This window comes from Aspergillus foveolatus, assembly GCF_047715535.1.
Source record: "Aspergillus foveolatus strain CBS 279.81 unplaced genomic scaffold BDW70scaffold_78, whole genome shotgun sequence".
NCBI lineage: Eukaryota > Fungi > Ascomycota > Eurotiomycetes > Eurotiales > Aspergillaceae > Aspergillus > Aspergillus foveolatus.
The window spans coordinates 12,518-39,394 of NW_027396142.1; the positions used below are offsets into that span (position 1 = coordinate 12,518).

Consider the following 26,877-nt stretch of genomic DNA (forward strand, 5'->3'; position numbering starts at 1 on the left):
GCTCCTTTCGAGATCCTCGCCGTCACCACACACAAAATATCAGCCTCGGCCCAAAATATGGCCAGTTTATCCTCTGGTATAGAGCTAATTGGGGACAACTCAAGAAATCCTGCCGGTACTCTGACAATGCCCATCGTCTAACAAAATCACTTATCTGGGGTGTATACAGCGTGCAGGTAAACCATTTTCTTCCTCTTTCGTCGTGTACCATATCATTGGCAACCTCTGTTGGGGGACGTCCAGAAAAGGTAAAGTTATTATTGACGAGTTCATCAAAGAGGACGTCAGCTTTTCGTTTACAGTGCTGTTAATCGACAGTCAAGGTCTCGATTTAACAATCTTCAGTAAGAGTATCTGAGAAACAAACAGCCGCCCTTTTCACGCTTTGCTGCCTACGACGCTGAGCTGAGGCACCAAAAGCGGTCTTAATAATTAATCATTGTACTGTGAGTCTGTTATACGGTCCAACGGATGCTGAGCAGCCTCCGTCAGAAAGGGTAGAATGTTGGTATAGAATATTAGGGCTCTCGCGGCCCGTGCCCTAAGTTACTGAACAAACATATTTTCACGAATCACGTCGTACAATTAATTATGTGAGGCAGGACCCGCAGTGTCTTTCACTGTAGTCAGGATATTAACTAACTTCTGTATCCCTGATGACTCGGCTGGACAATTAATATCCTGCTGAATCACATCAGGAACAAGAGCTTCCTGGGCTGGTGTACGTGCTTCAAATCGTAGACAGCGAATGCGGCGGTTTCCGGTACCAACCAGAGCCAGTCACCGGCTTTGTTGCCCCGCTTACAGTTGTCAGTGAAGATTGGCATACCCATGTTTCACAGCGATGCAGGTGGAAATATATTCCGTGACGCATGATTCATGGGGGCTGTGCGTGTAGTAGTAAGGTGAAATACTGAGCCATGGCTATGAACAACATCGTATTTACAGGCAAATATACTATTTTCCAACCTTTCTAGCTGCTCGTCGAGAAAGGACTCCATTATATGTATTGATTGGTTTACAAATACTAACCAGATGCATGCCGATGTCGCAGGACCGCTGTAATGGACTGACTCGCCGGACTCAACCTTGGGCGGTGCGAAAATCTGTCTTTACGGACATGCGAGCAATAGAATGTTTAACTGATCCTTTTCGGAGCTTAACTGCGAGGATGCAGTCAGTACTTGTCTGCGAGAACGTTCGCTACGACTCAGTAGCGTCTAGCTTGTCTCGTCCCGATTGACTGAGATGCGACGCACGAGGCGAAGTTCATAAATTCGGAGCAGGCTGTGAGAACTGGGTAGCTAACTCTTTGCGAGGGAGACTTTACCAGCATACGATGCCTTAGCTCGACATAGGGGCGGTATTTCTAGCCTAGGTTGAGCGTGCCGCAAAGATCCTAATGACATGGGCGAAATGCAGGTTTACAACTGGCATGGAGAGGCGTTTAAAAGAGGTCTATCATCACTTTCAGGAGTCGGGCCCGGTTAAGAGGATTTTCTGTTTGGGCGGTTGATGGTAACGCCCAGACAGGCAGTTATTATGTCGCAATCTAGAACGAAACGAGGAAGACTGGCTGGTGTCGCATTATTCTCTATTGCCACAAGCCAATGAACTGTTTCAAGTTTACTCAGTGCTATGACGATGTCGGAAACAGTTGGCTAAACCGCACTAGCCTCAACCGACATTTACCTTGGCCAGGCGGCAAGGCCGTTGAAACTTGGAACAAGATCGCAGAGAGCTGTTCGTCCTATATAGTAATCTAGAAGTCAAGCACCCTGGGGAACCTCGGGAGCATGGCATTTTGCCGGAAAGCAAAGGGCGCTCAATCTACTTTGTGGAAGGTGAAATGATAAGCAAGAGGTCGTCGCAAGCGCCAATCTAAGATGTCTAGGCTGACTGATGATCAAAGCTACTTTTCCATAATCCCCCTTTTGCCATCGCCACTCAATACGCCTCCAACTCGTAGCTAGCGTACATAAAAGGCCCAGCACCCTTGTAATCGTTCTGGACAACTGGGACAGAGATGTAATACTACCAGAATTAGCACAGTCCCATAAGACCAAGGGGGCAAACCTACCTCGAACGTTCCGTTCCCACTCAAACTTCCTACCTGCACGGTCCCCTCCCAGTTGAGCGTTCCATTCGCATTGTGTGAAAGGAACTCGTTCTTCAGAAGCGAATATCCGTCCAGCGCAACCGGCTTGAATTCCTTGGCAGGGATGAATCCTTTCCGGATACCCCGCAGCAAAGCATAAGTAAACATGGCACTGGCGCTGCTCTCAATGTAGTTCCTGGGATCGCTCGGGTATGGCGGGTCCTGGATGAGCCACCAGCCGCCGGACTCATCTTGGCTTTTCTTGACAGCCTTGGCAAGGCTCTGGTAGCGCTGCAGAGTTCGCTTGTAGCCGGGGTGAGATTTGGGGAAGTAGTCCAGAAGCTCAACAAGCGAGACAAAGTACCAGCCTACTGCGCGGCTCCAGATATGCGGAGAAGCACCGGTGACGGGGTCTAAGCTAAGTAAGCATCATCACCAGCTGAAATAACAAGAGACTCACCAGCCCAAACGGCGACTTTGCTGGCATCGTATCCATGGAAGAGCAGACCAGTTTCGTTGTCGCGGGTGTGCGCCTCGATCAAGTCGTACTGCAGGATGATATCATCCCAGGCAGTCTTGTTGTTCGGCTGGAACCAGCTGGTCCACTGCGCGTAAAAGTTCGACGCCATGTAGAGTCCATCCAGCCACATCTGGTTGGGATAAGTCGGCTTGCGGTGCCAGAACCCGCCGTCCTGGTTGCGGGGCGTGAAGTCGAGCTGCTTTCGGAGTCCATCCGCAGCAATCTTGTACTTCTTGTCGCCGGTGACGGTCCAGAGGTAGAGAAAGTTGCGACCGATGCGAATGTCGTCAAGCGATAGTGTATCCGTGATAGGTTCAACCAGTGAGCCGTCATCATTCACAACTCCATCGATCTGGGTCTTGATGTAGTCAAAGTAGGCCGGGTCGCCGGTTTTGTTGTAGGCATACTCGATGCCTGTGTAGAGAACGGCGTAGGCGTAGTTTCGCGAGAGCCTGACACCCTTGCTGAAGAAAGACTGCGCCAGCCATTCCGTGTAGTTGGCAGCGTTGACCGCAGTGGCCAGGAGAAGGGCCGATTTGGCAATTGTCGGAACTTTCATTATAAATGTTTTGTTGATGGGATGGACAGGCCACCAACCCAGCAGAGCTGGCCCCTTTTATAATTTGTTGGGGCTGGTCTCATTGCATGGGAAGCTATGCTTGACGATGGGCCTGACGATCCCAGGGCCCTGGCCGACGGAGAAATTAACACTGGGCTTCTCCGCACCGGAAAAATTAAGACCTTCAGACAGCTTGGCAAACTTGGCATCTTCAGGGAAATTGTGGAGAGGAGCAGTCATTATTCATAATCATACAATTAATAGCGGGGAAATTGACTTGTTCGCAGACCGTATCGGTCCGGTGGAAACAAGCCTTGTACAAAAACAGAGCAAACCCCGAGATGAGTGATCTGCTCGTAAAACTCGTTGAACAAGGATAGGCTTTCTAATGCCGAAGACTGACTTGGGTTCCATTATACGAGCACAGCGTCAACGTCAGTTTTTCCTCCCATGGGCCAGGATCACGGCTCTCCAGAATTGAGTATCGCTGAGCGAGTCGGGTTGTGACATACGCTGCTTCAGTCAAGGCATACTGCTGGCCTACGCAAATACGAGGGCCTCCGTTAAACGGCAGGTATTCCCAACCGGGCCGTAGATCGGCCCAGCGCTCGGGACGGAACTCCTCGGCATCAGCGCCGTAAAAATCTTCTCGGCGATGCATGGCGTAGACACTGTACGCGACAATCGTGCCCTTGGGTACAAAAGCGGGCGACTGGCCGTCTGGGCCACCACCAACGGGAAGGACCGTGTCCCTGATGGCGGTGCGTGAGTTGACCGGAACGACAGGGAAGAGACGAAGCGCTGCGGGTGTTAGTTTCCATGGGTCCAGCTAATGGGTGGCTTCACTCACTTTCGTTGAGACAGTACTTGAGGTACTTCATATTCCGCAACTGCTCGTAAGTCGGGGCACGGCCTTCAAGTGTAGCGACCTCTTCCTGCAGTTTCGCCCAGGTGCTTGGATGTTTTGCCAGCAGAAAGAACATGTTACTCAGAAGCGAAGCTGTCGTGTCGCGACCTGCTAAGAGGATATTCAAAACTTCATCCCGGATTCGCCTCCGGTCGCCGGTTTGTTGAGCCAATCCGTAAAGGAACATGTACCTGCGCTCTGCAGCCTCGTCGACAATCTTCTCTTCGTTATATCTCTCGCGCATCCTGATAGCCTTGTCCACGAACTGGTCCATGCTCTCGTGGCAAATGCGATGCGATTCAACAGCTTTTGGGTCACGATTCAGAAACATCAGTGGGCCAAAACGGCCATTCTTCGAGATGTTGTCAAGCGAGTAGTTGAAAGCCTCAGCGAAGTCCGGCTCGTCATCTATAACACCTGATCGCCGCTTCTTCAGACTATGAACATTATGGCCGCAAAGAAATTCAGTCGCCGAGTCGATCGTGAAGCCGAAAAACAGTTCCTGAAGGTCGACAGTGCTGCCGTCGGTGGGAATAAGGGCAAAGAGATCGTCCATGAGTTCTTCGAAAATCTCAAGGTGCGCGACTTGTTCTTTGACGAAATTGGGGCGGATCATATGGCGGGATCGGGCCCAGTCCTCGCCGTCAGAGGTGAAGATGCCGTGGCCTAGGAGAGGGCCAAAGATCTTGATCCTATCGCCCATGCTATAGTCACCAAACTTCAACGAGAGAATAGCCTTTATATTTTGTGGATCGCGCGTCACGATCATCGGTGTGGTGATGCGTTTGGCTCGATGGGTATTGCCATATTCCTTGAACCGCTGGACGTTGTTTTCCAGCAACTTGCGGTTTCTGGCCAGCTTGGTCAGGCGATAGAGTCTGTCGAGCGATAGAAAAGGATCATAGCTAGGGATCTTCCCCACGATCGATTCGCATCCGTTCTCTTTCGCAAACTGGTATTGTCGCCATCGTCGGTGCAGGCAGGAGAGAAGGTAAAACACAGCGGAGAGGGCAGCCACAAAGGCGAGAGGATCTCGGTAGGTTTCGAGCAGGTCGAGGAGCGCCATTCTGGTTGCTTGCTTTGCTAGGTCGTCAGTCAGTCAGTCAGTCCGTCAGTCCTGGACATCCTGGCAAATTTAGCTGTTGAGAGTATGAAGGCTTTAAGACGCAGGGCTGGGGTGTGACGTTGACGTGCCTGAGCGGGTGAACCGTCTACCCGACCACGCCGAATATCAGATTTGGCGCAACCCACTTGGGAAGCAATGACCTCTGAAGGCCTGAGATTGGACAACCAGTATAGGCGAAGAGCTAAAGAGTTGCCCCGAGCATCATTCTTACTGGTTTGGCCGTCTGCAGACCCAGAGAGTGGGGAATCTTAGGACGATCAGTGATCTCAGCCGAGGCTTTTTCCAAACAAAGGAATCAGATGTACTCTGAGTAGATGCTGGTTTGCCAGGACGCCAGAGATGCACAAACACTGCAATCTGCATTATCCCGTGGGCAGAACATCTACCAACAATCTTTATGGAGGTGCCATGTACAAGGACTTCGTGCATCTGTTGATTATGTTATGTTTTCTTTATGGCATAAAGAACCTGGACTCCACGTGCTCCTTCCTGTTTAGGTAAAGCTTCCAGGCACGAGCTTTCTTCTCTCTCCGGATGGATTTTCATCCGTCCGTCTCCGTCTCCGTCTCCGGCCCATAGCTGGGTTGAAGCTCAGAACTGGTATCAACCCAACAGTAACTCAACAGTTCACCATCCTAATCAGGAGTGCGCGTGCGGCCTTCAGGCCGCTGCCCACCTCGTACTGCGCAGGTGACCGGGGATTCCACATTTAGCCGAAAGTTACAGACAATGCTCAGATACACTGACGGAGGCTATGTGGAAATATATCTATTTGTATTTATAATTTATATTTCTCAAACAAAAACCATCTAAAAAGGCTCCTTTCTGCTTTGTTCTTAAAGTCTAAGAGACCGAGCAGTCATCTTCCTGCCTTACATCGGAAAATACGATGAGAACTGGTTGCTGTTCGCGCGTGCTGCATTAAATGGCCATAAGAACTATAAGAGGACTGCTGCTAGCCTCGAAGCTGAGCCTGGAGCTGAGGCTTGGGCGTCGCCTGACAGAGACTTGCACCGATTTACGTATAGGCGGCGCGGTCAGTGCATTTGTTAAAGGAGATCAAATGACGGACCACCGATGAGATATTCGAGAAGTTTAGCAACTCGGGTGCGTCGGATCCGAATATCTAGTCTCTTCAGCTATGATCTAGCACCTGTAAGGATTCTGTCACCTGACTGCTCACCTTGCATCTCTACAAGGACCGACAAATACGATTTGGTGGACGTAGAATATACCGTCGTTGCCCTTCCAAGCCAGCTGTCGGTTTTACATCCCGATGGCAGGTTAGATGCCCAACTACATGGATTGCAATCTAAACAAAAGAATAAATTCTCGACATGATGACTACGTTTAGTCTGTAAATATAGTATTGTTACTTTCTAGAGTAGTGCAATGCTTGTGCTTGCTGTGGTAGCAAGCGTCGAGATACTACAGCACTTGGGCTTCCCTCATTAGGAAGCTGAGAACTTGGCACCGTACTTGGCTCACGAGTTGCTCAAGCCTGTTGTGTTCTCTGTGCAGACATTTGGGATTCAGTAACGGAAAATTTGTTTTCGCTTTGTGATCTGGATGTAGACCAGGTGGAGAGGATACGTGGTCCTGTTATCTAGTCTTCTTTTGGAAATCCTAGGAACGTTTAAGGCTGTATAGCGATATTAGGGTTAGCTGGGTCTTAGAACTACTATGTATCATCACCTCGGGTGCAGAACATAGAACTCAGCGATCGCCATAGGATTCTATTGAACCTAGCTCTCCGTCCCTAATGTGCAGTTATAAGCAGCCTAACTACCACATCTACGTCGCTATTTGATAGTCAAGCTTTGTCAGGTACTATGCAATAGTTAACACTAATGCTAGCCAGTCCTTGCGCTCCCTTCGATGAGAGCTCGGCGAGGACAGCTAATTGGTCAAGGTGGTTACAAGAAAGGCTGGTCTAGCCAAGCAAGGCACATTGGAATGCATCCAGTCAGCCAATGTATGAGACACAAGTGCCGAAAGTGCGGATGGGATGTCGGTCTGCGCGCGTGCAGCAGGATTAGAGCAAATGCTTAGCCCAGGGTTTATGGGGAGCGTTCGAAATGCAGGGTCCAGATTGAATAGCCCGTCCAGGCGATTGATAGAACTGGCAGTCGCCTTTTCTCTAGATTCTTTATTTAGCCATTCATAGAAGTCAAGGCTCTTGCTTGGCTAGCGCTCAAGGATCTATCCAACTATTCCTGATTGAACAAGGCGAAAATCGCTCGCTGGGTGGTCGTGGCACTGTCGGTGTAGGCATGAGCTATCTGCAGGTTCGTGGGAATGCAAGGCGAACGCGCTAGTCCAATTTGAAGAAATAGCTTATTAATTAGTCGCTACGACAGGTCAGCCTTGCTCTTTCAAAAGTACATTAGCAGCCGGCCTCAATGCATAGACTCCAGATAGAGCATGCCATAGTAACTGAATATCTCTGCATGGCGAGGTTTTCAAGCTCCAACGAGTCATTCGGACCTGGATACTCGGTTCTTCCGTACACAGTGGGTTTGGTGCGCCAGCTACCAGTCAACAAGGCAGAAGCCTGGGCTCCGTGCTTGATAGTGTATTGGCCATACTGCCCCAGCAGTCGTTTAGACCACTGAAGTCGTGGAAATCCGAGGAGCACGTGAGGATCCCGTATCCGCAACTGAGAATCAATTGACGAATCAATATTTAGTCGAACATCGATCAAGCTTGTGTGAGTTATTGAGTAGCTCGAAGGATGCCGCGTTAGCCTCCAAAGCCATGCAGAATGGGGCTGAGGATTTGTAAAGCTGCAGTGCCTCGTGGGCCCACGGAGGTTCCACCCGCGTATGGGAAGGGTCAGTTATCTTGCTCATCGGGGTCCCAAAAGTATATATAAATGCTCGATAGTTCTAGACATCGTGGACTGAACCGCGTAGTGACAGGGACCTCCTGGCCTCCACGTGGCTTCTGACGCATGTTGCGCAAATCAGCATCAGCTAGCCCAGTGGCTCCTTGTATCTCTGGGCTGCACCAGGCCAATTGTAGAAACCGGAAAAGTGAGGCTGATTAGTTGGTCTATGAGGTTGACTTGCTTTTTCCAGTCTGAGGGGTCAACCGGATGGTTGCAAAAGTTAGATACGTGGAACTCGGGATAAGTGGTGTCTTATCTCAGCCTAAATTTACTCCCATGATGATGGTCTCGCCTGATGGAAGATCCTGGTACCAAGATGCACCCAACAAGAAGGATGGTGGGTTAGGTAGTGCGTCCAGACCTAGAATACAGACTAATATCATGACCATCGCCAGTGAAACGACAGACGTCATGCAGAAATTCAAGCTGGGCGAACCGGGATGAAACCCGATTCATGCAGGTGACATACTCGTTTTCTTAATTTCAAGGCTGCTGATTGCTTTCTTGGAATGCTCTCTGCCCGTACCGTCAGGCTGGGCCTAAGACAACCGTGTCAGATTACGGTGATGGCGATCTGAATGACGATCTGAAATGAATACGGAGTACCGTAAGGATTTGCCACACACCTAGTTGGAAGATGGTTTGGACCATAACGGAAGGCGTGATAGGTCAGATCAGGCCGGTGAAGTAGTTACAAAGAAAGCAGAAGCCAATTCATTCATCGACACAAGGGGATTTTGAAACAATTGCGTCGATACAGCTGGCAAGGATATCTTGAAAAAATGCCGAGTGCCCAAATAACGCCCAGTACCCCATTATCCATGCCGCCATAAACAAGGAACAAGAAAGTCACATATCACAATCAAGTCCATATTGCCCGCATAAATTTACCCTGATACCTCATAGCTTATTGGCCTATTTCCTAGTCTCCTGAGACGACTGCTTCGCTCTCAGCTCTGCTTCTCGCGCATCCTTTTCTGTGTAAAAACAGGCAATATTAGACCGGACTGTAGGGAACTATAGGTAGAAACAGAACGTGCCTTGGGCTTCCTTTATTTCGCGAACAGTCCTATTGTGCATCCAGATCAATTCGGCTTGGTAGCGGGCAAGGTCTTGGGCGGAAAGCCTGCTGGCTCTGGTAGAACCGCCGTTGTTGTTGTTGTTGGTGTTTCTCTTGTCCATTTTTCAAGAGTTGATGAGTATGCCTTCCAATTTGTGGTTGGAACCTTTAGAAAGACGATATAGTGCCGCGAGTGGGACCAGATCTCTCGAGAAAGTGCAGATTTGAAGTTTTCTCAAAGGGTCCAGATGGAGTAAGCTCAAGCGGGTGAAGGTTATGAGTAGTTTTCGTCTCGAAGCCATTGACAAACAGAGAACACAACCGCCTTTATACACCACGGAGTCAGCCTGGCCGATAATGCCCAATCCAACAATGGAACAAAATGACTCAGGGAAACTAAGCACAAAGAGCGTACACCCTCGACAAGTCGTGCACTCACCAAGAAGAGTTGCGTTCTAGTCTAATCGGATACCATCCGCAAAGTCTGCAGTTGCGTCCGATGCTGTGTATAAATCGGAAATATCCAAGGCAGCGACGAAATTAGCCTCTCGCAGCGGCATGCGACAAAGAGTTTTTTTTCGAAGTATTCGAAACAACGGTCCCACCATCTGACACCTTTATCGCTGTGCCACACGATCGGCGAGGTCTGTCCAGATTGGTTCTCAGAGGCGCAGGTAGGAAACCCGCTGCCGCAGCATGAACACGTAGTTTCCTGCTGTGGTTTCTAAGCCCTGTGACAGCCTGTTGAATCATGTCAGCCCCAGTCCTATTGGTCTTCTCGATCTCCCAGTTGTTTCCGCGGATGCACGCCCAAGTCTCGGTAATGGGACGTTCGGTGACTGGTGAGGTTGGGCAGCGATAGCCGAAACTTTGAGAGAACGACGAGAAACGTGGGTGTATTAATTGATTCAAGGATCGAAGAGAGACGAGACTCTATCGAGCGAAGGTTCAGAACGAGTTGAGGACGCGAGTGTGTTGGAACTCAGTGACGGCAGCTCAGAGTGGTGTATGTAGGTGTAGGCTGGCCTTGGATGGTGTGACAACAGATGTTGTGGCTTGGCTTGCCGCTGCCTCCCCGTCCCGTTTGGAACTCGAAACGCACTCTGGACTATTGGCTTTTCCTCTTTGTTCGCTTCAGTGGATTGCTTCAATTCCCAAAAGTCCGGATTGATGACACGCCTGATGATCGCCATCGAACCCCCCACGCCAGGGCATCCGCTTTCCTGCATCTGGTACCGTACGGGCGGACAGCATTGACGGGCCGTGGTCTAGAATCCCAGCGCTTGCTTCCAAGTTTCGGGGTCGAGCATGAGATATTAGCATCATCCCAAGTCCATTCCTGTGGGCACTGATTCGACCAATAGCCACTTGGAGCGCAGATCTAACGATATCATTGCCGCAGGGTTAACGTCAGATTTGCCCATTGCCAGGCCGTCGTCGCCAAAAAGTAACAAATTATACATAATAGATATTTAAATAAATAACTAGATAAGTAAGCAAATGGATAAGTGTTCGAAAAAAAATAAAAATAAAAAAATAAAAATTAAAAAAAAAAAAAAAAGAAGGAAAAGTGGCACGCTGACAAGCAACAAATTTGAGACATCAAAAATCGGTATCCTCGTACTCCAATCATCTCAACTGAGTCACATCTAACCAGGTACCTGGATTTATTTCCGTGATCCAAAAAACACCCATTGATCCTTACAACGGTGCAGAATAGAATCCAGACATTCACGGCATAACATCAGTCCTACCCCCTTCTCAGGAGCGCGTCAAGAAACACTGAATTCTATTCCAACCCTTGCTGGAACTCTGGCCCAGATTCACCGCTATTTACAGAAACCTCTCAACCATTCAACCGCCCGAGAAATACTGAGACCATTCGCTGCAAGAAATGAGAAAAAAAGCGTGGTCTCCACTGCTTCGCGGTTTATAGTGTCAGGATTTTCGTTGATCAAGGATCAGTCATGAACCACGCTCGACAATACACTCAAAGCGGCTCCTTGACAGTCTGTCCATAGGAGCTCACGGCTGTTGGTTCTACAGAGCGTCCGATATCTACTCCTTCTGGACCTTCTCGAAGTATCGCGTATGAGTTTCTTTGAACGTTGAGACTAGGTCCCTTGCCTGTTTATGTGATTGGCGAATCGGGATTTGTGGCATCCGCGGAATCTGAGTTATGCGTGGCACAAACAAAGTCTGTACATTTCAGCTCTGTGACCGATTTGAAAACCGCCTCATCGTCTTCTCAATATGGGTGGTGGCGGTTGATCAGGATTGGGTACGACTGGAGCTACACCACATCCTTGAAGCTCAAACCCAAGCAGCACGGCATGGCACTTGGTACTTTTCGCGCTGCCAGGTGCGATGAATCCCTGGTTGCACGAACTTTTGACCTCCCCGTTGCAATTTGGGCGGAAGTTGTCGAAGTCTGCCGGTGATTCAGGTTTCGTCCGCAGGCAAACGGTAACCGACAATGCAGGGGTATGGAACTCCCCTCGCCTCGCCGTTGAGCGCTTGTTACGTCAATCCTTTCTCCACTCGCTTGACGGGTCACTCGGTGGCCCGGGATCCCTTTGAGAGTCGAGACAAAGGAATGCTTACCGGCTGGACCGGCCCGTAGCTACAAGGGCAGCTAGGGGTAATCCCATCAGTCATGAGTCCTCGATGGTGCAGCTTCTTTTCGAGCCAGTGCCCTATATTTAGTCGCGATGGGCCGAGAAGGATAAGATGGCTGTCAGGCTCAATTTCTTATTAGTTGTAAGTGATATGCCCTGTCAGATATACCTTCTGCCGATTACCGAAAGTATATCGCGCGCCGATCTCACGGTTAACCTATTTTGGTAAATGGAGGGGATGCGGCACCCTTCGGGCCCGGCCCAGTCTGGTGCCACAACTTCCACAAGGCTGGGACAGCATGCGCGTCCCAGCTGACGACTCGCCTTTGAGAGCGCACGACAGCTTTGGCCAGTATCAGGCGTTGATCTTGTTAGACCTCATTAAACCACCTAAACAAAGAATTTTGCGCATGTCCCACAGCATGTTCTGCGGCATACTGTTCAGGTATCCCCGCGCCAATGAGTATTCTAGACCACCTCGCGAGGCGGGTTTTCCCGAGTGAGCCTCCAGGGGTCTCGAGTAGCTCGAGGCTTGGTGATTCAGCTGACGCTGGCTTCGATTGCTGACTGTAATTTCGTATGCTGACTGGGCAGATCTCACGACTCGCCCTCGGGGCATAAGCTTGGAGATAGTGCATCGGTTTGTGCATCTTCATGCCTTGCTTACCAGCAATTTGAGAGCGATGGCTTCTGTGCTGCTTCTCTTGTCTCATTACCCAGAATTCTCCTGACGAGCGCCGGGCCTACGCCTCGTCCGCAACACTGCCGTCTCTCGTCAGTTGCTGACAGTTACGCTGTGTTTGTGTTAGCAAATGATTTTGTTTCATACCTCTACGGCATACCACTTTCGGACTTCCCCTGTCCCAGAAATTGCACTGCCATAATTCACTCTTTCCGGCCCAGCGTATAAACCGCCAGCTTACGAAGGCACCTTTGACCTGGAATCGTAAGCGTTTCGATTGCAGGAGAGCCTTCATACCCCGATGACCGACATAATCTGTATAGACGGTATCATTATTCAGATGGAACACGTCCCTATTTCCTTTGGCAAGAAAACAAACCGCGTAGTCTGTCGCCGTTATACCCGAGTTAGGGCTACGTTGGCACCACCTGTTCCAGTGAACTCGGCGCGAAGAGATAGGTTCGAGGGCAGTATGCTGCCTGGTTTGCGGTCCTTTAACCAAACAACACCACATCCCAGGAATGAGAAGCCAACGGATCCCTCTTATTGAACTTCCTCGCTTGCTAGCATAGGATAATCTGGTACCACGACCTCTGCCCCAGCAGGGCGTTTGCCTCTGACCTACCCGTATTTGCTACCTGATTGCTTCGCAAATATGCTGGATGATTCTAATAGTATTGCTTGATTTTTTGCGCCCTTAATGGCTGGAAGTGGCATTATAATGTTGACTGATCAAGGTACTTGATCAGCTCTGCGAGTCAAGATTGATATCGCTTCCAAAACAGCGCCTCCAGACCATGTCTTCATGTTACGAAGCTCAGCAATACCTCTATCATTGATTTATCCGTGATTTTGCAGCAGGATCAGATCTACCATTCCACTCCGAAAAAATAAGGGACAAAAAGTTGATGCGAACATACCGTGGCTGGCGATTCTGCTGTGAGTGCATGCCCGCCGTCGACTCAGGAACCCTCTCAGTGTAGGTGCCTCTCAGTCTCGGTGCTAACTATCTCCAGCCATGACCCGGTGAGAAGTTTGAGTAATTCAACCAAGGCAAGGAACGCAGAAAGACCGAACATATGCGTCGGCCGGTACATTTGTGGGAACTTGGGGCAATATCCACAACCGTTATTCCCGCCGGCTGAGATGATCAAGGGATCCGCGATGATTTGACAGCGGGTTTATCCACAGCAAGTGGAACCCAGACTGCTTACTACGGCGTCCATGCTGCGCAGCATTCACGGCCGAAGGCTTAATCACCCCTGGTATGCCTGAATGTTCGGACTTCAATGACTCGTGTATGGACTCGCCGATTCCACCCTTTTGCGGCCCCAGGTGTACTTCTGCTAACAATCAGTATATTGAACAGTAAACCAGTCCACGCAATGCCCGAGCATCGGATGGGTCTAATTTCGAAATTGCAGTTTCGCAGAAAATATCGCGGCTCGTAGCAGGGCCACAACACGAATAATCAGGAATCCGGTCAGGGACTCCATACCTTAACCCCTTTCTGGCCCTTTCTTCTGGCCAGGCCTGTCGAGGCTTCGAGCCTCGGCGTCTCCAAATATTGGTCTCGTTTCTCAGAGCCTGCCGTAGATTAATCCCCCAGCCGAGCGAGAATCTCCCATGATCTTTGTGAACTCCTAATGCACTGTCGAGGAGAAATAATAAGATTCTTTTGCGTAGCGTCCAGACTCGAATCACCACTGGTTGACTGCTAGAGGAAGCCTATCCGAGAGCCTTCGGCTGCGGCATCAGACCATGCGCGCGCCCCACTGCGCAGACGGTCTCGACGCCGCCTCGGAGCCGACGCACTCCAAGCCAAGCCGCTAGACCTCAGCTCAATCGACGCCACCTGACTTAGATGCGAAGACGGGCTATCCAGACGACTGAATCTTGACTTGGCAATAATCGAAGAGCTTTGCCACGTGCGCGGAAAAACATGACGGCTGCGACTTGGAAAGCCGCGCTGCATCTATGTTGTGATCATGGGGGCCATCCGGAATCAGCCTCGCACAGTGTCCGCCATTCCACACACTGGATTCTGGTGGGAGATGGATACCCGACCTTTCAGGCGCGATCGCGGTCGGGTTTTGAAGTGGATTCTGAATCGGTTGAATCGGGTTTCGAGTCTGCCTTCTCGTTTGGTTTACGAAATACGGTTCAGCAAATTGCAAGGAGTCCAGAAGACCTGCGTTACGGCATTATTGATGCATTATTTATGAGGCCTTGAAGTGTTGGCTTGACCGACCCCGATACCGCCCGAGAAAGCCAGGCAAAATCTCGGTTGACCTCCTCGACGGGACAGCAATCTATTGGGTAAGTCTCTACGAAACACGGTGTATTACGACGTATTAATATAGCCAGTTACTAGTTTGACCAGGGTTTGGCCTCAAGCGCCGGATGCGAAAGTTCAGTACTAGCGGTACCCACCCGTTCTGAGAACAGTCCAAGTTCAACCCAGATCGTCACGACTCGAGATGTCCAACAACTCTGGTTCTCGGAGAGCACCCGACCACTCCACACAATCCATTCTCCAACTGGGGCTCCGGGCCGTGGTTAGGGAAGATGAGGTTGGAGCCCGGGGTATTTGCCGGCCCTCGAGCTTTTGAGTTGTGGTCCCAAACACCCCCGTCCATTGGAAGTGCAGGGATTTCGCTGTCGCCTGAAGCCACGGTCCGTCAATCCTGGCTGAACCTTAATAGTTCAGAGGGTGACTTCTGGACCTGGTTGCGAGCTCCCCGAGACCTGGCACTTAGACCGCCCGCCGTATTCCGTATCGCTGCATGCAAGCCAACTTGCCGCGAGATGTGAATAGGGTACTCGATGGAGAGCCATGGCGGGGATACGTGTTTTGTCTCTCCAGATACTTTGTAGACGTGCTGTAGAGTGATTCTCAACAGGTTTCTCTGTCTATAATGTACTCTGTGGTGTACTCTAGAAAATGTGCACCGTGCACGTACCTATATGGACACCATATTGCGGACGAACCGGGTCGAGGTAGTCAGAGCCTCGATCCCCGCCAGTCTGGCCAGTCGCCACTCTTCCAACACCACCTCCTCCTCATCCCCCTCCTCCACATGAACTCCGTCCATGAGTACGGGGCATACAAGGACACTGACGGAGACCATTTCCATTCGGAGCAGAAGGTTTTCGCGACATCGGCTTTTCGTTGTGTCTGATTCGACGGGACGACCTCGATCTGGAATTAGTCCGTCAATGAGATTTGCGGGGGGTGTGATCAACACGCGACCAGTGTTTCACCTCCGCAGGGGGCAGACGCTTTCCCCAGGAGTTCAGTCTTCGTATATCAGTCATCGTTTTCGTTGATGATCATCGTTCTGTTCTCTCCCGAGATCCTTTTATCTCGACCACGCATGAAGACTCCCATCATCAACCCCAAGCAGCAGATGCTCCGCTGGGGGTTGGCCAGTCAAGATGGATCCCAAGTACCCCCAGCCTAATCCTCATCTCACCATGGCCACATACTTCGAGTTGAGCTGGTCCATCTTGAGCAGCATTGGGCTCTTTGTCACTCTTGTCGGCGTCTGGGCTCTCTTCATCAGTCGCCCCAGCCCATTGACCTATATTCCAATCGTGGTGTCCATCTCGTGCGCAATAGCGAACGGGGCCTGTTACTACGCATTCTATGCCACCCACTATCCAATCCCCAACAGAGCCGTAGCAAGTGGCTTTGCCGACTTCTTCTGGCTGGTAAGCGCAGTGCTTTTTCGTACCCTCTGCTCTTGACTCATTAGTCCTCTCTTCTAGATCCAAGAGGCAGGCCTCTCCTTCTACAGTTACCAGATCCTGGTCCATACCCTCCGCGGAACCGCGCGCACCATCTTCCTCTGCATATTCTGGTTCCTCCTGGTGGCCATCATATCGCTTCGTATGACCATCCTGGTCTATCGGATATTGAATATCGTCAGCGGTGTCGATACCGTCCATTCCGGCGGGCCGTACCAGCACCAGATCGGCTACCTTCATGTCGGATATTTCACAACGATCGCCCTCGTGGAAACTTGGAGCTCCTTCTTCCTCATTCGTCTCCTCCATAATGCCTATCGAGTCTCCCCCAAAATCTCCTCTACCAGACTCATTTTCCGGTATCTTCTTCGTACAACCGAGATTCGCGTCGCGAGTCTCTGCTTCATCGGAATCACGCGCGCTGTGACCTACTCGTCGCAAGTCACCTCGCAGTCCGCAACTACAGTCGCTGGGCAAATCGACCGCTTCGCATATACCATGGAGTGTTTGTTCCCGCTAGTGATGCTGTACGTGCCCAGCAGACATGTTGAAGGTATATTTGCTAACACAAACCTTTCCAGGATCGACACCATGTCTTCCAGAAAATTGAACCAGGATAACCATATGGAATCCTTTTCGACTTTCAGTCCTTCCTCTACGCCCGCGCGGTATCGGAATATCAATACTCGCACTGAGCCTCTCCCACCAATACCGCGGCATTCAAGATGGTTTTCTTCACGGCGGTGATAGCTTGCAACAGACTTTGCCTTATTTAATGACATCTGGATATGATACCCCGGGAAAAGTTATGGGCTTTGCGGATCTACATTACTCTTATACTCTAGTTCCAAAATTTAGCATTGGCTCTAATTGCCCACAATATACTCCTAATGATATATTTTATCTTATGCATACCAAGCTGAAAGCCAGGTCCCTAGCTCTTCAGTACACCGTCCCGCATCAACTCTGGCCACCAGCTTCGGTTCGCAGCCGACCCGCACTTTACCCACCACGCTCCCTCCACAGCCCAGTCCGCGCAAGATTCGATCGATCGCCCAAGACCAGAACGAAAATATTGATAGTCGATCTGTGGATGCTCCCGGCGGATCATTATATCGTATAGAGGACCTCATTTCTAATAATCCTTTTTGGCTCATCAGCTTGCTGTTTCCTTTTACGATAGCGATTAAGCGCGAATCTTCCGTCACCAAAACCAGGGTTCTCCTAGTCTGATAGAAAGGTAAGCGATTATTTCAAGAGGATATGTTCCTGGACTGATTACAAGTCTATTCTAGATCATCAATCATACCCTGGTCCCTACGCAGAAACCTCAACGCCTTTTCCTAACCCAAACACCAGTCAGATAGATGTACACGCACGCATTTCTCCATTATGTAAACCCGATCTTTCGCACAGATTACCTCCTACCCTCGCTCTTCATCTCAATCACCACCGTCTTCACAATGTTTGTGTTCTGGTCAAGGATGTGTTCCTGGCTACTGGTCTCGTCGTTAACCAACGCTCGAGCTCGCGAGCTAGATCGGGTCACCCCATGTACACCGGCGGCAGGACTCGCGTCGTCATCGCGGGAAGTGAGTTCAATCGCACCGTGGGTGTTACCGTGTGTGGTTGTCCGTCGATAATGTGATTCGCCATGTCCGTACGTGCCGTATCCCGGATACGGGGAGTTTGACGGTCGTGGCCGGTCGTACGAGGAACCCTTGAAGATACGGTTGAATAGCGGCCGAAGAGAGGGCGCGGATGCGGATATGATGGCGACGTTCACCTCGATTTGCGTCCAGAGAAGAATCAGAATGGCATCGTACGAAACGTCTTCCGTGACTGTATACTTGTACAAAGCGTTCAGACGGGCGATCGATGCAGCGGACGCAAATGTCCCTGTCAAGAAGATGGCTACCAAAGCGTCTGGGGCCATTGTCAGATGTACTCTCAGTTGCTCCCTTGGGCTAAACATACATTTTCTTCGCGGGTGGATGCTAAGCTTCATCAGCTGCGGTATTGGCATGATGAGAATCACCAGATCGGTGAAGATAGTTATAGCCGCGGTCGAAAAATATGTCGCCGGCAGATTGTTGCAGCCCTCAGGGAATGAGGGATCCCATGCCCGCCAAGGCTTGCTGTGACATTCAAAGGCCTGGACGGCTTGTCAGCAATCTCTAATGGATAAGCAGGGCAGGGCAAAAATCACACATTCACAAAGATGCAAACAATGGTATAGACCAGAACAAATACCCCGACCACAATAACCTGAATTCTGAAGTTTCTAATTTCAAATATCCGGTAATACTGTGTCAAAATGCTAAACTTGACGAGCCCAACCGTGATCGGATAGACCAATTGGTATGCATACCAATGTTTGAGCGTGGGTACAAGGACCACCGACAGGTCCAAGTATTTCAGGTGCTGGCTGGTACGCGTTAACCAGGAACTGGACAGCAGTGAGAAAACGCAACGTACCCTGTCCCTACCGCGACATGGAATCCATTCATGATTCCCATTCCGATGGTCACGGCCGTTGCTGCCACGATGAGGTAGTCATCAATGCCGGTTTTGTGGACGCGGAAAACCCGACAAAACAGCCGCAGTGAGACGGTGACGACCGAGAGGAACAGCAGAATGCTCATAACAATGAGGAACACCGGCTGCAACGAGCCATGGCTGGCCGAGATGTATGCCATGATTCGACAGGAGCAAGATTTTGAGCAGACTGCATATGCTCAGTTCACAGGAAGAGGGCGATAACACTTACAATTGCCTCCCTTCCCGAAGGTCTTCTAGGGTCTAGCTGGGCTAATAAGCAAAGGGGCATCAAGTCTCTGACACTGTCTTAGGTGACAAAACAATGCGCCACCGGTGATTCGAGAACGAAGAAAAAAAGTTAAAAAGAAATGAATACTCTGGATCAGGGTTAAAATGTTCGTCATAACATGGACAACAATTTATTCAAGCTATTGCATAAGTCCCAGGGCCCCGGCCCTGGACTCGCCCACTTACAGCCACTACAAGGGCTCTGAAGACTCGGCAAGCGCCAAATGGGGTGAGTGTGTTTCATATGCATAGAGGTCTGGGCGAACATTGAGGTGTCACGCAGGATCGATTCGAGTCTTCAGGACGCAATCTCCGATGATTTCGCCGATGCTAGAAGTTATCTCGAAGGAATATATTACAAACAACTATCTGGTCGTGTCTGCAATCGCGATTGGAGGCATTCGTGGCCCAGATTAACCGATGCTTGCCAGTCTCCACGTGGTCACTGCTCTTTCTTTGGTCGGTATTCCCAAGGGGCCAAACACGACCATGTCACTGTCGATCAACACGCTGGGGCGGAGTGTTTCGAGAACTTTTGCAACCTGGAGAAGGATTTATCAACTAATGTGATCCTGCCAAATTCAATCGCATCTAACGAGCGGTGTCTGGATAACCAAACTTCAGCATGGACTTGACGATGCGAGGCCGAGCCAAATCTGGAAGTTATCGAAGTGGAACCCACCGGTCCAGCCGTCTTGCACTTTACAGATGGATCCTGACTATGGCGCCACGCGCAACTAGAGATTGGACAGCCCGATAGCCTGACAGGGATTGCCCTCCTGCGTCCCACCAAACGCACGCCGGTGCAACGCTAATCGAGACTAGCTGACTCGACGACATTGTCCCATCGTGGCACTGATCCCGGTAGTTAGGGCTTCCAGCTTCAAGCCGAAAAAGCCATAGCCGGTAAACCCGATTATTATATTCAAAAAGCCATCGGTCTCCCATGTGGCACTGGAAACTCCTCAAGCCGTAGTTCAGCGTTTCAGACAACTTTCAAGATGCGTCTCGCCGGGGTCCTCTTCTCTTTGGCGCTTCTACACCTTGTTTCCGGTGTTCCCCATAGGAGCCGTACAACGTGCAGTAACCCCCCTGTGCGCAAAGAATGGTAAACCTGTGTTATAGCTTCTGCGTCTGGCAGTGCTAACACATCCTTAGGAGACAATTGAGTGCCGATGAGAAGGCAGAGTACATTGCGGCCGTCCAATGCTTGACTACTCTGGACCCCAAATCTGGCCTCGAAGGTACCGCCAATCGTTTTGACGATTTCCAAGCTGTTCACTCAAATCAGACCCCAAGTATCCACTGGGTGGTAAGGCCCCTGCAGGATTTTTTTACTTTTCCTTGCCAAGCACGCTGATCACTGTCTACTCTCAGGGCCACTTTGCCCTCTGGCATCGATACTTTGTCGCTTCTTACGAGAAGTCACTGCGCGAGGAATGTGGATATACCGGTGCCCAGCCGTGAGTTCCCGGTTGTTTTGGAGTCAGACGTAGAAACGAGTGCTGACTGTGATATTTCCTAGGTACTGGAATTGGTCGCTTGATGCCTCGACTAACCTCTCGTCAACCGCTATCTTCGAGACGGAGATCTTCGATCCAGATACCGGATTCGGCGGAAATGGAGCGTGGGTTGAGATTACCGATCCAGCAGACAACCCCTTCAACCTCACTGGTCATACAGGCGGTGGCTGCGTCCAGACTGGTCCCTTCACGCCAGACAAGTTCCAGCTTCATCACAGTGGCGGCGGCTGCCTCAAGCGCGACTTCATCCCCTGGATCATGAACAGCTTCGCAGCACAGAGCCTCGTCGACTGGGTGCAGAGCCAGCCCGACTACACATCCTTCGCACGAGCCCTGGAAAACATCCCTGACTTCAGTGAGCCCAACATTCACGGCAGTGGTCACTTTGGTGCTGGCGGTGTCCTCGGAACTCTCGGTAACCAGTACGAGAGTCCCGGTGACCCCCTCTTCTACTTACACCACGGTAACTTGGACCGCATTCTCTGGGAGTGGCAGCAGCAGGATCTCCCCACACGTCTTCACCAGGTCGGTGGCCCCATTGAACCATTTGACTACAGTGGGAAGAATGTCACTCTTGACTTTACAGTCAACATTGGCGCTCTTGCTGGAAATGCTACCCTTGAGCAGCTTCTCAACACTAATGGTGATGTTCTGTGCTATACCTACGACACTGCTTGAGGTGATGCTTTTCCTCCCTTCCTCTTCGGCCCGCTGTTGCATAGAGACATCTGTTCTCGTACGTCTAGACGAGCGTGCAAGGGTTTGTACATATGACATCTGTGTGTCGAGCTAATAGCGTAAGCTTTCTGGATTGTTTTCGCTCTTTATCTATTGTACTCTATCTGCTCGATACCAGCTCTTTCCTTGCGCTTTAAATGCCCTATTGTGCTGGCCTGTTGTTGTCTTAGATACATAATGGGTGATACTTAATACCAAGCCGCTCTCTTCTGACTGCTCATCTTGTGTGCTCCTGTTGTCCAGCATTATCAAAGACTCAAATCTCCATGCCAAGATTATCCTGACGTGTAGAGAAGCTGACTAACAAATGTGTCTTACTATGCTTTACAAGGTTGGCCTTCTAGAGGATCCTGATAGTCCATGAAGGCTACGAAAGGGTATATCATTGAATCCGTTCAGTTTACAGCAAGTGGTTTGTTGAGTATCTATTCCAATCTCATACCAGTACCTGAAGTAATTGACAGGGTTTGCTGAATAATAACTCCAGCAGTGATCCATTAACCTAGTATTCCAGGTCCCCTCACTGAATCGGTGAGACTCACGCTAGAAACAACAAAGCAACTAAACAACCAAATATGAGGACGACTCGTCCATTCTTCACTTTTGTATCCCTGTTCAGTAGTCGATAATTCTTTCCTCAAAACAAGCCACTGCAGAACGTTGCCTGCTTCTTGCACTTCAGAAACCTCAGCCAGTCCACTGGCTCGAAGGCTCAATCCTACCCCTTTCTCTTCTAGCAGCCTTATCAAGGTCACTCCCTTTTTTCTGCTGCCAATCATTCTGGTTCTGATATAATTATTGGATTGGTCCACATCAGACCCTGTCTCTGCCAGCACACCTCACCACATCTTCATGGCCACTCTCTGCTGCTAGTAACAATGGTATGTAGCCATACTATCAGACCAATTCATACTCCTCCCTTTCACTGCTAGCGGTCGTACTACTCCTTGCTGCTCAGGATCCTGGTATCCAGTCATCATCATAAGGCTGGCTCAGGTCTACCCCTTCATGAGCCAGCAGCTTCGCCACGTCTTTATAAACTAGAACCGTATGTGAGCGAAAGGCCTTGCATTCCCTAGCTCGAGAACAAATACACTCACCAATCAAAGTGAGCCAGAAACACGCTGGCTTTGCGAACAGGATGAGTTTTATAAGGTATCTGCCTAGTATAGCCGCTAAGATTGTTCAAGCTTTCTAGGCTGGACCGAACCATGGAACGCCCTTTCTTCCATCTCCACCAAGGAACGGACCGTCTTGCAGTCCCTGCTGGAATTGCCGCGCCCTCGATCCTTGTCCTTATGATCTCGAATTCTCCGCACCAAGTGAGATCCCCCAATTCCAGCAGTTAATCCGCAATAGCTGTTTGGCCGGCAAAAGGCTGTTCTCATTGTGTGTGAGTCGGTGCCATGGACGGTCGGAGGATCCCAGTGTCCTACGAGAGACGGTATAAAGCAATTTCTGCTTTTTTATTATCAGCAGGAGCGCCAATAAGCGTCCTGTCCATGGGAATCCGTCGCGGCGACTTCTTAATATTGGGCTCCGCTCCATTCTCCGATAATCCACGGACTGGTGGGATTTGCTCTGTGAGCTGCGAAGAGCAATGCGGTTGTTTAGTACTGACTTTTCGGTAATCGGTATCAACGCCCCTGGAAAGTGCGCAACGGATCAGTTTGGTATGGCCCTTTGCTAAAGCTGTTATTGGGAGATATTGCAGGCCTTGCAGAGCTTTATAAAGTGTTTCAAGCATCTCAACTTCTGCACCCCTGCGTCAGATATCGATATCAGACCTTTCCCGCACATATTCACGCAGTAAGTCTACATCCCAAGGAATCACAAGACGAGCAGTAGCGAGGCGGTTGGTTCGTACGCTTGGAAGAGTGGACTGCATCCCTCACGGCTCTGAGCTCGATATCGGCTTCCCAATAATGCCGCGTACGAGATAGGATGCCCTCTCCTTTTTTATGTTCCGTTGAATTGAACCAGCTTGTTTTTGGCCCAGAAGACCGACTCCCAATGGAAATCTGTGTCTGCTTGGAGTAATTTCCTTGTTGATGAGGATGGAGCCTTGCTCAGCAGCAAATATCAGCAGAGCGGCGGCGCATTTGTTCTGCGATTAAAGGTTACATGCATGGGAATCCTATAAACTGGCTGAATGAAGACCAGAAGTCGGCCCCAAAAAAGCATCGGCAGGCGAGTTAGAGAAAGCCCATTTTGTTTGTTGGAGTGTCTAGTGGTTCTAACTTGTAAAGGAACGGCTTTTGTGCATTTGGTGGCAGTATTTAAATCAGAATTACATTAGAGATACCCTAATTGCTCGTACCACAGACCTCATACAGGCAGAGTGGTACATATGCTTACTTTTGGTATCATGCCCTAAGCCAGGGCTCAAAAGAACAGGTCATGAAAGACGTTACCAAATTAAAGAGGAAGATGTTGCAGTCTATTCTAAACATAGGAAAAAATATCCCTAGCCTTCTAAAGCATCTCACATCCCTTTAATTATCGTCATTCCCTTTCTACGTCGAAGAATTGATTCACACACTCATCTAGCCGTCTTAGCCAGTATAATAAGCATTCTACTCCTCCTACTCCTATTATTAGCCTTCTGCTTGCGAATGCAAGCCCCCACGTGGCCTCAAGCTCTGGAATCATACAAACCTCCCAACCGACATCCTACGCGGGTTTCGTATTACTCGTAACTTCTCAGCAGAAGAGAAGGCGTCTTCAGCAAACCCTCCGCGTGGCCGCGAACAAACCTAGCCCTGGATGCCACAAGCTGCACCAGTTACACCCTTATCTAGCTGAATTAATCGATAACATTGAGGATAAAACACAATCAGTGGTTTAGACTATCATGGATACACTGGGGATGATGCGGAAAGACCAGATGGTAGATGAGCTGGCAAGATGGATTTGTTCATAGCCATGTAAGGTCTTTGATCCTACGGAGACGGTTGATATCACCAGAGCGCAGGAGACCTTAGAAACGAATTGACCGCCCTCCGAGCGCTCCTCAGCGTTTCAGGGAGGCTGCAGTGCTAAAAAGCTGGAGAGCCGGCGAATTGGCAGACGGTTTATTCCCGTCTTTATTCTTCTACTGCATGACAAGCCGTCAGATCCCGAACGCAAGAGACTGGGCAAGGCGGCTTACCACAGGTATACCGGGAGGGTTTGACGGATATCAAGCTACAGCAGCTTTGATTCTTCATTCTTATCTTTGACACAATGCCTGTGGCAGTGTTAACATGATCAAGCAGAGGGAGCCCGGTATCTTTCTATACAACCACAACCGAAACGCCTCTCCGAAAATTCTGGCCAGCCATTCTGGCAACATTTAGCTCCCTATTAGACTGAAGTTAGGCGAACACTTTTTTGTTTCTCTTTTTTTTTCGGGAAGGAAAGGAACGAGTTCTGTGCAATGGAAGAAGCCGCGATGAACAAACTGATCACTACATAGCCAGCTACTTCGTCTCTTAGAGAGAGCAACCGCACAACCCATAACTCCCTATTCCAGTTCTCAGATCCCCAATTGAACCCCCAATCCCATCTGCTGCCGTAGTTTAGGCGAGTTCACCCCAGGCCAGCCTATCGCCACACCGCCACCAACTTCCGGCACTTGAGTCTGGACAGGACCGCGCGGCCTCACCATATCGGATAGGCCTCGCCCCGGTCTCTCAGACTTACACCCTTCGGCATACACGCATCCCTCTGTCCTGGCGTCCAGGGTCCGGCGAGAAGCAGCCACTGCCGCAGGGGCCGATGGAACAGCACCGTTGACACAGTACGCCACATCGAGAAGGAGGTTAGAGCAGTCATCCGCGAGGGCCGGGTTCCAGGCCTGAAACTGCGCAAAAGTGATGCCGAACTGATCCTGCACTTTACCACAGTAGTCTCCTGACTGGATGACGTACCATTCATAACACTCCGTCGTCGTGCCCGGCGGAGTGGACGTTGGCGGCGGCACAACAGGCGAGGTCGTTGTCGCAGCCCAGTCGCGCGTCGGCTGTACGCAGTAGTTGAAGCCGGAGAGCAGGTTGCTGCATGCGTCGTCGATATGGGGGTTCATGGCTAGGAACATCTCCAGCGAGACTGTTTGATTGAGTGCGATGATCTCGCAGTAATCGCCCTGCATTGCGTGTTAACACATTTTGTCTTGTCCGAAGGGGGTCTTGATGTTGGAGGAAAGGCAGGGGGCATTCACTGGCTGCACAAGATAGTACTTGCCACACTTGGTCGTTGTTCCCTCGGCCACAAAAGTCGGCCTGGTAGCCGTCTCGGTGGCATACAGGTCTGTCTGCGTGGCCGTGGCTCCAGGCACGGTGGTAAAGTTCGCGATGCCACCCGGCGGGCCGACGCAGATGTTATGGCCGACCAGGAGATTCGTGCAGTAGGGGTTGATAGTGGGATTCCAGGCGACGATTTGCTGGTACGAGATGCCGGAGAACTTGGCCGCGATGTCGATGCAAGTGTCACCACTCTGCACGACGTAGTCGTCGCATTCGGGCGGCAGACAGAGGGTCTGACCGAGAAGCAGGTTAGTGCAGTCCATTCGCAGACTGTTGAGGGTTATCAGCGACCCCGTCGAAACCCGGCTAGCCTTGGATATGTCGATACAGTTGTCGCCACTGATAACCTCGTGGGTGCGGCCGCCAACGCATGCGGCTGTTGCGTAGCCCGAGGGGGCGTAGTTCCCTAGACTGGTCACATTGGTCTCGAGAGTCGGCGTCGCAGTGGGGTATTCAAGGTCACAGCGGGCCTGGATCTCAGCCCAAGCGTTGGCCATCTCGATGTCGTAGTTGGAGTAGGGGGTCGACTGCTGATGGGTGAAGAGGGCGACAATACACTCCGAGCACAGCTGCTCTGTCGTATACCCGCCGAGCAGATTCTGCGGGTCAGTTGCATCGCCCAGCGTCTGCTCGAGGAACTGGGTGCAGTATGTGCCGGTGGCTGAATCCTTGAGGCACATCTGCCTCTGCATCGAGGACACGGCGTCGACCCAGTATGTTGCCGGGTAGCCGGCTCGCGGCTGGGGATCGTTGGCGCAGGCCTCTTGCACGTTTTGTCGGTAGGTCTCCAAGGCTGGGGGGCAGGGCTCACGGCAGAGAATGTCCATGATGGTCTCATTCTGCACGGTGTAGAACTCGCTCCCGCCGAGGAGGTTGAGCAACTCTTGCGGGCATTCTGGAATCGAAACCGAGAGGGCTAGGTTGCATTGTGCTGAGACGCCAGAGAAGAGGGTCTCAGTCTGGTTGATGAAGAAGAAGAACTGGTTCTTGTGTATTAGGGTATTTCCTGTCCAGATGACTCGGATAGACTCACGCTCTGGTCTGCTGCTAGGGCTAGAGGCAGAAAGAAGACAATAAAGGCCACCATCTTCACTTGGGCCTCACTGGGCTTCACAGTATCGAGCACCAGCTTTATCTGGACATTACAGTCAAGGTAGATGCTTAGATGAGGAGCTGGCTGAGGTGGGTTTTCCTCTTCGTTCATCAAAGACGCCTTTAATCTCCCCCCTCCTTGGTAATCTGGAATTGGAGTTTCCAGCACTCCAGAACTGAACCATGCAATCATCTTTTT

The 26,877-nt window shown here is 50.5% G+C and overlaps 6 protein-coding genes across 6 annotated transcripts; 2 read left to right on the forward strand and 4 right to left on the reverse strand.

Moving 5' to 3' along the window:
* Window positions 1-1,941: 1,941 nt before the first annotated feature.
* Window positions 1,942-3,340, reverse strand: BDW70DRAFT_171554 (glycoside hydrolase family 88/105 protein). The gene is made up of 3 exons (XM_073743248.1): window positions 2,559-3,340; window positions 2,081-2,511; window positions 1,942-2,034 (listed from the first exon to the last, which is right to left on the reverse strand). Exons 1-3 carry the CDS (start codon window positions 3,175-3,177, stop codon window positions 1,948-1,950), a joined length of 1,137 nt encoding a protein of 378 aa, XP_073592011.1. The 5' UTR covers window positions 3,178-3,340; the 3' UTR covers window positions 1,942-1,947.
* Window positions 3,341-3,456: 116 nt separating this feature from the next.
* On the reverse strand, window positions 3,457-5,322 carry BDW70DRAFT_114476 (cytochrome P450). Its single transcript, XM_073734613.1, has 3 exons — window positions 5,279-5,322; window positions 4,028-5,201; window positions 3,457-3,978 (listed from the first exon to the last, which is right to left on the reverse strand). The coding sequence occupies exons 2-3, from the start codon at window positions 5,148-5,150 to the stop codon at window positions 3,563-3,565; spliced, it is 1,539 nt and encodes a 512-aa protein (XP_073592012.1). The 5' UTR covers window positions 5,151-5,201; window positions 5,279-5,322; the 3' UTR covers window positions 3,457-3,562.
* A 10,615-nt stretch (window positions 5,323-15,937) lies between these two features.
* On the forward strand, window positions 15,938-16,957 carry BDW70DRAFT_153527 (uncharacterized protein; the record flags this gene model as incomplete). The annotated part of the gene is made up of 3 exons (XM_073739657.1): window positions 15,938-16,174; window positions 16,232-16,737; window positions 16,792-16,957. The coding sequence occupies 3 exons, from the start codon at window positions 15,938-15,940 to the stop codon at window positions 16,955-16,957; spliced, it is 909 nt and encodes a 302-aa protein (XP_073592013.1).
* Window positions 16,958-17,627: 670 nt separating this feature from the next.
* On the reverse strand, window positions 17,628-18,909 carry BDW70DRAFT_171556 (uncharacterized protein; the record flags this gene model as incomplete). The annotated part of the gene is made up of 4 exons (XM_073743249.1): window positions 17,628-18,136; window positions 18,188-18,365; window positions 18,422-18,638; window positions 18,689-18,909. 4 exons carry the CDS (start codon window positions 18,907-18,909, stop codon window positions 17,628-17,630), a joined length of 1,125 nt encoding a protein of 374 aa, XP_073592014.1.
* An 852-nt stretch (window positions 18,910-19,761) lies between these two features.
* On the forward strand, window positions 19,762-21,453 carry BDW70DRAFT_143723 (tyrosinase family protein). Its single transcript, XM_073738137.1, has 4 exons — window positions 19,762-20,147; window positions 20,198-20,351; window positions 20,417-20,502; window positions 20,565-21,453. The coding sequence occupies exons 1-4, from the start codon at window positions 20,041-20,043 to the stop codon at window positions 21,238-21,240; spliced, it is 1,023 nt and encodes a 340-aa protein (XP_073592015.1). The 5' UTR covers window positions 19,762-20,040; the 3' UTR covers window positions 21,241-21,453.
* A 3,364-nt stretch (window positions 21,454-24,817) lies between these two features.
* On the reverse strand, window positions 24,818-26,673 carry BDW70DRAFT_171557 (LysM peptidoglycan-binding domain-containing protein; the record flags this gene model as incomplete). The annotated part of the gene is made up of 3 exons (XM_073743250.1): window positions 24,818-25,426; window positions 25,502-26,572; window positions 26,620-26,673. 3 exons carry the CDS (start codon window positions 26,671-26,673, stop codon window positions 24,818-24,820), a joined length of 1,734 nt encoding a protein of 577 aa, XP_073592016.1.
* Between the last annotated feature and the right edge of the window lie 204 nt (window positions 26,674-26,877).